Here is an 11,784-nt window from a genome sequence, read left to right on the forward strand (position 1 = left end):
ACCCTTACTCGCTCCGCCCCCTCGCAGCGCTCCCCTGCCAGCGCCGCGGCCTCGGGCCGGGCGGAGAAAGCAGCTGTGCCTGCTGCGGCACCAGGGCCTGCTTCCGGCACCGCGGGGGAGGGGGGCTGGGAGCTCTCGCGTTTCCACACCAACCTGGAGGGGGCGGGGGTGGTGCCTGTCCACTCCGGTGTGTGAGCGCCTTCCGCTATGAGGTGTGCACGGCAGGGACACGGGCCGCCGGAGGACCTGCATGCCATACATCTCACACACACTCTGCAGGACATACATGACACATCACATTTCTGCATAACGTACATCACACACACACTGGGTGACATGCATCACACACTGCATGACATAGATGACATCACACACACCATATTTCTGTGCCTTAGCACGTGTGCACACATTCATGCACACTTGTGTGCCCCTCCGCACTATCCTCTTACACACACAGGTGGGCCTGCTTTCCCATCTCCTGTGCCCTAATCTAGGCTGGTGCCTTCCGCTACAGGCAGGGGAACGCTTCTGTTGTCAAATGCAGGAAACGCAGCTGCAAAATTTTGTGATAATGGGACTACATTCATGCTTTCCTCCTGGCTTGCTTTTTGGCTAGGAGCAAGAGTGACTAGGGGGCATCTGAACTCCGAACACCTTTGGGCCTAGGGCCTGCATGTAGGATGCCTGCCGAGGATTTGGGGAATATGCAAATTCCTGAATTGATGAACTGGGGAGGGAGGAGACTTGCCCTGTATTAGAGCCACACAGACTTAAAGATTGAGCTCAGCTCAGTCCATTTGAAATGCAGAACTAATTTGGTCTTAAGCCAAAAAAAGAAAAAAATCTGTATTCTAATCACTCACAGTACTTCATACTCTGCTCAGTGCTGTCCTTTCACATCATCTGATGGCGTGAACTGGGGGGTCACAAAAGCTTGTGCTCTGTCTATATTATGCATGTTGCAGTTTATATGGAAGTCTGTGAGACTGATAAACCTATATAACTGCAACATACATAATATAGACAGCACAAGCGTGTATATATAACCCATATATATATAATATATATATTATATATATATGGGTTTGAGAGAGAGAGAGATTAATATGCACCTTTATAGACTTTAAAAAAAATCTCCAGTGAGCTTTTTAGAAGCGCTTCCCGACTGAGGTGTATCAGTCTCACAGACTTCCAAAAAACCTTGCTTGCCCTACTTACATAAATATTCCTGATAAAATGCTCTTAACAAATGCTCCTTTCCACTTGAAAACTATGGTTGTCCCTACTGTAAAACAGGTCAGTTTGTACAAATGTGATCACACAAGAGCATTTCCTGAATAAAAAAACAGAATGATGTCATTTTTTTCAGACCTTACTGAGTATAAGACACAGAAGGTAAAGTATAAATCAACTAACTCTACCTTGGGGCCAACAAAAATGCATTTCTGTCATGTCAGACTCCAGCTCTTCCTGTTCCTCATAACCCTCCTTTCCTAATTTCTAGCAGAGCCATTTTCTCAGTGGGCCAGTAGATGGAGAGCTCACTTTTTTTTGCCTACTGAACATAAGCAGGGTTTTGAAACAAGATTTGAACCGGCAAAAGAAATTTGTCAAACCATTTAAGTTTTTGGACATGTCTACAGATCGGTGATGATGATTTAGGGAACTTGTCTGTACAACCTACAACTTAATTTTTGACATGAAGTTATGCAGTTGCTGCTGTAATGGTTGCTGTAGCATGAATGTCTCTACCATATTAATCTAACTTGCAACGTGTATTGCTTCCTGCCCAGACCAGGGACTACGATTAGTAGTTAAGTCCTCGTAGGCCACGTTAGGCCTAGACAAACCAGCCTGGCTAAGTTTGTTGACTGAGGGTTCGGCTTGGAACATCTGAAAGTTACCAAGCTAACAAAAAACCTTTAAAATTGTCTTGCAGAAGGCCTGCTGTGACTGGTATTGCTTCAGAATGTCTGGTTTGGATATTGGTAGCAGGCTAGCTACATTAGCTCAGCATAGGCCAACCGCCCAAGAATTTATCCTGCACTGAGCAACATGCCACTTTTTTAAAGCTAGTTCTACCCTGCTATAGTCACAGGAACTACTATAGTATAGATGACAAGGTAGACCTTATATAGACTAACCGAATCAGACAGAGGCACAGGAAGATGTTGGTGAATGGGGAAAGCTGCTGAACTCCCTTTTCACTGAGAGGTTACCCATAGCTGTAGGGTTGATCAAGGGTACAGTAAAAAGGCACGTACTGCCTGCATAAGCACAGATGGATACGTGGGGACTTCTAAAGGAAGACAAGCTAGATTGAATGGTATTTCACGTAGGAATAAGATTGTTTGCAAATGGTCTTTAAGCTCTTGTATCATTTTTAGCAAAAAGTAATGTTATGTTGTAAAGTTTGTCAAAAGCCTACCTGTATATACATGTTTACTTTTAACACCCACATGGCTTCTGAAGAGAGAAATTGAACCACAAGACTCTCATTTTTAATGTAATTCTGGGAAAAGGTGTTTTTAAGCTGTTGGGGGAATCAGAGAAGTCAGTTTTGGACACAGGAGTAATGCATTTGGACTCAGTTTCAGCTGTTGGGTAGAGGGGGTAGGCAGGAAGACTACACCAAAAAACCTCACAATTGAACATGTCTTCACTTTGACTAGTTTCCATGGTCTTAAAAGAGCACCTGGATCCCCTGCCATAAAAAGGAAGGTCCCAGCAATTCTACTGAAGAAAAAGCTACTCCTTAAGAGATATTGTGAAATACTTCTCTGTGCAGACGCATTATTCTAAAATAAAACTAACTTATTCCAGAATTTTAGTATCTATAGAGGGAACTGTTGCAGAACAATTTATTCTGCAATGGAGATGCTGATCGGTTTCCTCGCATAGTGAAGGCCTTGAACTTATCCAGTAAAGGGAAGACAAAGTGCTTCATCTACAAGGACAGATGTTTGATACACTCTCTGGAGAAGGGCGAAGGTTTGCTTTAAAGAGGAAGAATGCAGGGACAGAAATGAGTTTTTGTAGGTAAGGGTTTGGGTTGAGTTCAATTGGCCGAACTGGTTATTTTAATGCTGTTGAGATGTTATTGTACTGGCAAGGAGATGTGAGAATACCTGGAACCTTGGATAGCTGTCTTTTATTTAATTGGATTTAAATAATAATAATAATAATAATAAAAAGGGGCTCACAGAGACAGATGAGAGGGATACTGATGAAAATGTATAAAGAAAATAATCATCACCTCTGCAGAAAGAGCTGTTCTGTGCAACTATTTCATTTCAAAATCTTCTAAAAAAGGTATTTTTAAAGAAAACAGTTCCTGTTAAAATTTTGATTTTGTGAAGCATGTAGGTATTCAGTTGTTGTCTTTAAATTCTTGGTGCTGCATCTGTACATTTTTAGGAACCTGCTTTGTAGCAGGAACAGCTGCCATGTTGTAAGGTAAAATAATGCAGCACATTATAGAGAAGACGCACATAGATTAAGGAAAAAAAAGGAAACAAAAGAAGTTTGTCCATTGAGAAACACTGCATACAGTGTACTCAGTGCATGCCATCTTTCAGCTGTAGTCAAAAAAGCAAAGTTTGCTGTAGCCAAAGATCCCTTGGTGCTCAGCTTAACAATAACAGTTTACCTCGTGATCTTAATTCAATTTCTCTGTTGTTCCTAGTGGCGTCGTATACATTGCCTGATGACCACCCTCTCCGAGAATTGCCCACATTTGCATGATACCAAAGGCACAAAGCTATATACATAGCAGTGGGAAATACTCTGATTCAAGACCATCCAAAATTCTTGTTCTTGTCCCTTTTCCACTCCCCACACTTGTTCTCTTTGATAAAGGTAATGAGGGTCACTGAGGGATATTTACACAACCTTTTTCTTCTTAGTTTCATCTTCTTAGATATTTTCTTTATAACGTTGTGGTAGCTTCGGCCTGCCCATCTAAGGTCCTTGGTAAATTCCAATATATCAGTGGGAAATGCTGGTATCTCTCAGCCTATAAGCCAATAGTGGGTCAATAAATTCATATAGATCGAGTGTCCTCCTCAAAATTTGCATAGCGACTAATCAGGTTGAATATGCAATTAAAGAGCTTATCAAAAATATTCAGGTTAATGAAGCAACACTTTACAAGACATTGCTAACGTTAATGCATTGGATTAATATTAACTCTTAAAGGGGTGATACCTTCTACTCTTTTGTACTAGAATGACTTTACAAGGACTTAAATAGGTAGCATTTTTAAGCATTTTTACACTGCTGTCATCTTGTCCCTCAATCCTGATATGAACAGTGGCCATACCACAGCAATTAGTTTTAATGCCCCTTTGGGCTTGCTTTATTAAGACAAAGCAAAACCAAGCAGTAACCCTAAAAGATTAGGGAATATTTCATTTTAGAGATATCTGATTCAATCCTCAACCTGTATATAGCATCTACTTCTGCCACTGTTGAAGACAGCATACCGGGTGAGACGGACCATTGGCTTGACCTAGTATGTCACTTCTTATGTGTAGTTAATAGTTTTTAAAGCAATGGATGAGGGAAATGTCCATTCTTAGGTTGGATTTCTGGGATTTAGAGCCAAGTTTTCATTACTGGTACACTTGCCTAAAGGTTGACTGCTGACATTGCGTAAGCTTGTATTTTTTAACTAGCAAATTTACAATCTGACATCTATTGACAGTTTGGCACAGACTTATTCATTTAAATTCCCATATGGTACTTGTAGCACTGGCAAGTAGAGTGAAGGAGGAACAAAACTAGGAGATATAGGAATAGTCAGCTAGATCTAAGCTCACAGGCTACTTAGCTTAGTGTGCTGCTTGTGACAATATTCAGTACCAGAAAATCCAGAGAAAGGTGCAAGAAGTATCGTATTAAGCAGACGTGGAATAATCTGTCCTCTAAGTTAAGGGCTACGTGGGGAAATTGACTAGAATAGCTATCCCCATATAAATTATCCACAATTTCTCCTTGACAGAATTCCACCCCTAGCCTAGAGCAGGGCTGGCAGCTCCAGTCTTCAGGCCAGATCTGGCCCATGGAGTGTTTTATTCAGGCTTCATGGGCTGGCTATTGGTGGCAGAGGGCTTCTGAAGCAATGGAGTCAGGAGGGAGATTTGGGCAAGTGGGAAGGAAAAGTGCCAGCCATGTCTGAAGATCTGGTCCATCACAAAATGAATGGCATTATTTCAGCTTGCCATTCCTAAAAGTAGCCAACACCTGGGCTAGGGTAATTACTCCTTCCAGTCATGGATCTTGAACAAGTTAACATCCTCAGAGACTTCTTTGGCCTGAAATAATATTATAGATAATACTGAAAACAGACTCCTAATATGATCATCCCAAATCTTCTCCAACCAAGTCCCATTTTTTAAGAACAAAACAAAACACATGAATATTAAATGCTTATCATACTGCATCTGTGGCTGGCAAGCTAACTGTCTGTACATTCTGAACAGGCCAATGTGCGGAAAAGAAAGGAAAGTACCACAAGCCGATTCAATATGAACCCATGGGTTTGGCCTTACACAAAAAGAAAACAAGGGGATTCTTGCCTCTCTCTATGGGCAAACTATGTTCTTTCATTTCTTTGGCAGGACCCTTTACTTCTTCTGGCAGCAGGCTGCCACTTTGGTCTGGAGAGAAGACACAGAACCACAGTGGAAAGAGGAAAGGGATTGAGGATGAGCTACTGCATAATGAATTGGGCATAGGTGAGATGAGCACCTGAGAACAAAGGAAAGGTGGGGAAGAGGGAAGGAGGAAGAGGGGGAGAGGGAGGACAGAACAGCTGTGCAGTATCCAAAAGCATGGCTGGGGAATGAGGGAACAGGTTCACGTGCAGCAGAGGAGCCTGCTTGAGCTGTTGCTTGACTTCGCTGCTCCCAGATTCTGCACCAGCCCCTGTGCTTACAGACTGTTTCATGCTCCTGCATCTCAAAAGTAAGGAGGCCCCTGGACATTACATGACTAGGATGGACTATGACTCATCCCACAAACCAGAATGAGTAGTTGTTTTACCTTTCCACTCTACCTGCATACAAACCCATGCACTTAGCAGTAAGAACAGATACAGGTTTCCCTTGCCAACCACAGTTTTGAGTATCCACGCTTAATATTCTATATACCATTTTGGCTACCACAGTATACAGTTTTGAGAAACCACGGTTTTCCATGGCTACACATCAGTCTGCCACCTGCCATTTTTCCCATAAGCTTTTTGTCTTGCCAACCACAGTTTTGTCAACCATGAGAATTTTCAGGAACCTAACCCCAGCGGTTGTCAAGGGAAACCTGTACTCATCTCTTATCCAGTTCCTCTGACAGTGACAGTGCTGTGCTAGTGCTATGCTTCACAGCAGAGGTTTGTCTTTTTTTTTTTTTTAAATAAGCTTTTTGGCTCTGGCCGAAGCAGACAGCAATGAGGATCATGAGAAGAGCTTCACCTACATGTGTTGGCGGCCTAAAGACATTTCTGCAGAGAAGTCCAAGAAGGAGAAACAGAGCTCCACAATATTTAGCTAGTCATTAGAAATTTATTAATTTTTAGGTAGCATATGATTTTCTCTCTCTCTTGAGGAATGTGCCCATCATCTTACTGATTTTTTTCCTAGATTGAGTTGAATTTCACCATGATTTGAGGTGAAATTCAACACCCCAAATCTGGGGAAATTCACCTTGGCGCACATATGAGGACAAACCTTTGCACATCCTACATCTTCAACTGAGGTCTTCATTGTACTGCCTTTCAACTTGGGTGAATTTAGCACTAGACATCTAATGTAATTGAGTTGTTTTAGTCCACTTAATCCTTCTGTGCCCTGTCTCCCCACTTGAAAAGTAACAAGAAGTCTCCTTTTTAAAGCCCTGTGAGAGATGGTATACCATGTTAAAATCATTTCTTTTAAATCATACAAATGTGCTATTTACACCAATTTGCTAGAAATTACTATATATATATATATATATAAAAAATCACTCTTCATTTCTAGAAGAGTCTCTCATTGTAGCCCACATCCCACATGAGTTCTATATGTATGGTCCTATCATTTTACTCTGGAAATAGCTGATATGTTGCAAGCAAACATGCATGTCATCCTAAAATGACTCAGCACATGATTTCTGGGCCGAGTAGACAACGGGTGCTGCTAACTGCTCTTTATCTCTATTTAGCATTCATTGGAAACATAAAACAGAGGGTTAAGCAATATGTAGATACCTGTAGGATAAAACAGACAACAGCAAACTTCACTTTAAAGTTCAATTTTTTTTCCCCACTGTTACTATATTCTAAAATTTAGGAGAAAAGGGATTCACAGAAGTGTCCAGTTTTCCAGTCAAATAAGAATAACACAAGTTAATTTAAAAATGTAAATGGCATCTTTGTTCTTCTCTTCCAGAACTCTATAGGACATTAGAACAATATCAATCTAATAAGCTTTTCCGTATTTTCCTAAGCAGACCTCAAACTATCTATTTCTCCTTCTGGACTGTTCATAGGGCCAAGATATTTAAATACCTGTGTATACAGATAGTGCCACATTCTCATGACCTGCTTCTTATGTTGTTCCCTATGGTGAGTTCCATCTGTTGAAACCTGGAGATATATGCTAATACATCCTTTTCCTAGCCCAGGGAGCATGTTATTGGCAACTGTACCTTCCATATCCTTTTGAATGTTACCTGATAAACATCCCCTTATCACCTATCATTGTATATAAATGGCCCTTCAGTTTTTGTAGAAGAATTGCTATTCAGGCAGACTAAGTAACATCCAGTTGCTTGCAGGTAAAACATGCATAGTCCTCATAAATATACTGTACTAATACTTGGGTATGATTTTCTTCCTGGTTCTGTGCCTTAGAGAGAGGACCTTACTTGTTTCAAGCTTGAATCACTGACCCTCAGGTATGTTGAACTCTGGAATTTCTCTTTTCTTTCATTGGAAACTAACCTTAAGAGGAACACAAATACTGTACTATTTATATAATGTGATCCTTAAGGGGGAAAGTCCCCCTTAAGGATCACATTAGATTACCTCTCACATTGGTAATCTAATCTGGATTTACTTTTGTTGGCATTGGATGGATGTTTCCATTCATAGGGAAAAGCAGGGATGTTGGGGCAATAGGATAAAAATACACTGTACTTGATATGTAAACTTTTTATACAGAGCCAATTTCCAGTGAAGCCTGTATTTTCATTTATAAAGACTTTTATGTACTACCTGCACAGAACACACATTATCTGAGAATTACAGTGTAGAAGAACTGTATGTACTTGCATTGATTCACTATGTTCAAACAAATGCCTTCTCTGGGGTAGCAAGACTACTTGTTTATACAAAGGAACACTAAATGTGTAAAAGATTATCCATAGAGAAGCTGACACCCACGTACTTATTATACATAGCAGTCACAAGGCATAAATTAATCTCTCTTTCTCTCTCACTTTCAGTCAGGGTGTTGTTGGGAATTATCTTCCTGAAATGCAGAATGGTTTCATAGTTAATGTGGCTAGGAGTCAAGAGAACTAAGTTCTAGTCCTGGCTCCATCATAGCCTGTTTTTAAGTGTTTGAAAAAATGTTAGCTTCCTTGATTCTCCGTCCTGTTGGTAAAACACTTCATAAAAAGCCTCTGGATGCTTTTTGCTTAGTACTAGGAAAAATCCTTCTATAGAAGGTTTTACAGAAATGCAAAACGTTATGTCCAGGGTCTACGCCACTTGTTTTGATACTTTTTTCACTCTTTGGGGAATACTTATTTCTCGAAGAAATGTCATCCCTACCCGCTTCCATGCACTTTCAACATGACATTCATGAAATTTCCCAAAATTCTGCTGCGTCACAGTGTGGATTCTTAAAATGATATTTAAAAACTTTACTGTGACAGAAAACTAAAAGAAACCAGATTGCTTCTACCCTTCCTGCTATGCTCTTCCATTGCCTTTTTTCTAATATCTTAAAATTTCCTCACATAGAAGCAGCAGCAGAAGATGTGGACAGATTACTTGTTATATACTGACTGGCACATTCCTACATAAAGACCATTTCAGATGTTCAAAAAGGTACTGGAGCACAAGGATAATACATGCGTAAACCTCATAAATATCTTCAAGTTTTCATCACAGGTTTTGAGAACAAAATATTTTATTTCTGTCAATAAAACTATAGTTTACGGTAGTATATACTAAATAAATTATATAATTTCTCTTTTACAAGCAATAAACTAAATCACAAATATTTCAAAGACAACGTATGTACACAACATAAGGCCTTGTTATAAATAGCTTTTTTCTCCTCACCAATAAACAGTGAAAATGTCTTTAGAGGCTAGTTTCCATAAAGTATGTGCAGACATTTACACTAACCTTTATATGAAATCATTTTTGACTTGCAGTGACACAGACCTAAGTGATTAGGATTCTGTGAGAGGGGGGGAAAGTGAAATTAATTGTACTCACCACTGTGCTGATGGATTTTTAAATAGGTAAAGCAGATTATATATTTTGCTTGTGCATAATCACCAAACACATGCAAATGAAATCACTAGAGTCAATAAGAAAATATCACTTTCAAGTCCAAAAAAGGTGACTGGCAATACTAGAGAGAGCAGCTCAAATACGCAGTTCTTCACAGTTCAGCAAGCGACAGCACATGATAGCGAAGTTGTGTAATGGTTTCATGTCACATCTGCCGAGTCTAGCTTTCATTTCTACGTTTCAAAGATCCCCTGACATTTCTCAAGGATAACGTTCTGTTGAGTATTACTCTTTGTCTAATAGGCTCAGTAAATTCCTCCTCCTAAATCAGGAGTGCAGAAAGTGCTCTTTATCAACCATGGCCACTTCTTGTCCATCTCTTCTGTGATTCTTCTGTTCTATTTCTTCTACTCTCTATTACTGAAAATAGAAAAGAAATGTCTGCGATAAGGATGGGGAAGAGGTTGTTTATTCTGCATTTATGTATAGAGTAATAGGATACGAGCTTTATTCCCCTCCCTAGCCCCAGTAATGTGCAACATAGTTTTTCAATGAGTCTTTTCTTCCCCTTTGTCACATGCATGGAATCTTCTCTCTTTTCAATGGTAATCCTAAAGCTCTGTAGCCATTACAAGCCAAGGGAATATCAGTATACTTAATATGCTGCAAATAAGCTGTATCCCACAAATGTTCCTGCAAAGTGCTAGAGAACCTGGCTATCAGTAAAGATCAGTGATAGGTGAATTCACTTAACAGTTGACAGGAGGCATTTGTTACCTTTCAGGATTTACTATTTAGGTAAGTTCAGGCTGACTTTGTTGGTAAGTGCCCCACAAATTAAGCTCTGCAACCTTCCTAAGTGCCACTTGGACCCCCTTCCCCTGCTCAATCTGCTGCTCTACTTTCTGCTTCCTGTCCTCTGCTATCTGCCTGTTCTGCTGTACTATCTTCTGCTCCCTGCTCCATCTGCTGCTGTGTTTCCTGCTCCCTCCACAGTCAGCCACGTGCCACAAACAGAGGCCACCAACTTTACTAGTGGCACGAGTGTCCCAGGTTGGCCACCCCCAGTATGGAAAGTCAGTTTCATGACTCCCCATTAGATTCAATAAGACTAAGATACAGCCCTTGGACAAAACTGCACACATATGCACACACTCCCAAGACAAGGAGACACTTATTCATCTGAAAAAGCCTCACAGACTACTAATGTTCTATACCAGGGGTTGGCAATGCCAGGAGGCTATATGATCTGAGAAGCCATTAGATACAGCCTCCAAAGCTGGAGGCTTTGCCTGTACCCACGCCAAATCCAGAGGCCAAAGCCAAGGGAAAGATGCCAACCATTGACATGTCACCAAAGCCATCCAGCCCATGTTGGACAAAAGCTGGGTTGTCTCAGCCCACAGCTTGTAAAAGGTCTATACAAATAAATTTATAACAAGAATACTAACAGACAGTAGCTTAAACATACAAATGAGTCAATCTATTTGACTGGCATTTTATCTCCTGCAGAAGAAATGAATACATAGTACAAACTACTTATTACTTCTAAGATTATAGTAATGAGTTAGGTGGGAATTGCAGTGAAATATATTGGGCACCATAATGAACTTACCTGAACTAAAGACAAACTGACTCCTAATCAGAATTTTTGCTAAACCAAAAAACTAAAATTGGGATCACTACTATTTCTGGAGTGGAAGAAACTGACAAGACAGACCCCATATCACACATCCTAAAGAAACAAAAAGAGAGTAAAGAGGGCCCTGTTTTCACCAAACTTCTAAATCACCTTTAACTTTGCATCCAGGTAGAAACATTTAATTAACCTTTCAACAATTCAATAACCATCTGAGCTTGGTAGTGGAGGAAAACATAAAGAAATTTTATCCAAAATATTTCTTAACAACAACAACAAAGTACCAGTTGCCTGGCATAATATTATACTGCTGCAAACATTTATACTGATTGCTGTAAAATGGTATGAACAAGGTTTTTTTTAACCCCTGTTTATTTTAATTAACACAAGAGTCTCTCAAAGGTTTCTCATCTTCATATGTGGCTGTGGAGTGTAATGCATAGCAGACTATCCTGTCACGTTCTCAACTTTTTAAAATGTCAAGGCAGCCCTCACTAGACTCAAGGCACCCCTCAGAAATGTAGCTCTTAGATTTCACTTGGTTTTTGACTATGAAAAAATAATAGAGCAGTTCTTTTGTTGCCAAGGGCTCAAGAAGATGACCACAACAGGTCAGAATGATTCTCCATATTTCTATTTA

At 40.2% G+C, this 11,784-nt stretch overlaps 2 protein-coding genes and 1 long non-coding RNA gene across 4 annotated transcripts in view; 1 reads left to right on the plus strand and 2 right to left on the minus strand.

Annotated features, from left to right (window-relative positions):
- The window catches only part of FXN (frataxin), a 21,242-nt gene extending 20,972 nt beyond the window's left edge, over positions 1-270 (minus strand). Inside the window, exon 1 of the mRNA XM_019517488.1 lies at positions 154-270. Within this exon, the coding sequence (XP_019373033.1) occupies positions 154-261 (108 nt within the window). The 5' untranslated portion in view covers positions 262-270. The remainder of the gene's footprint in view (positions 1-153) is intronic.
- A 3,255-nt stretch (positions 271-3,525) lies between these two features.
- LOC109297611 lies at positions 3,526-8,371 on the plus strand. Its single transcript, XR_002097360.1, has 2 exons — positions 3,526-3,858; positions 5,622-8,371. It is a non-coding gene; the product is annotated as an uncharacterized LOC109297611 (long non-coding RNA).
- PIP5K1B (phosphatidylinositol-4-phosphate 5-kinase type 1 beta) overlaps positions 6,932-11,784 on the minus strand; it is a 151,524-nt gene continuing 146,671 nt past the window's right edge. For both annotated transcript variants that reach the window (XM_019517490.1, XM_019517489.1), the window contains one exon: positions 6,932-9,925. In XM_019517490.1, the coding sequence (XP_019373035.1) occupies positions 9,923-9,925 (3 nt within the window). In that variant the 3' untranslated portion in view covers positions 6,932-9,922. The remainder of the gene's footprint in view (positions 9,926-11,784) is intronic.

Source organism: Gavialis gangeticus, unplaced genomic scaffold (assembly GCF_001723915.1).
Source record: "Gavialis gangeticus isolate Ggan-Ray unplaced genomic scaffold, GavGan_comp1, whole genome shotgun sequence".
Taxonomy (NCBI): domain Eukaryota; kingdom Metazoa; phylum Chordata; order Crocodylia; family Gavialidae; genus Gavialis; species Gavialis gangeticus.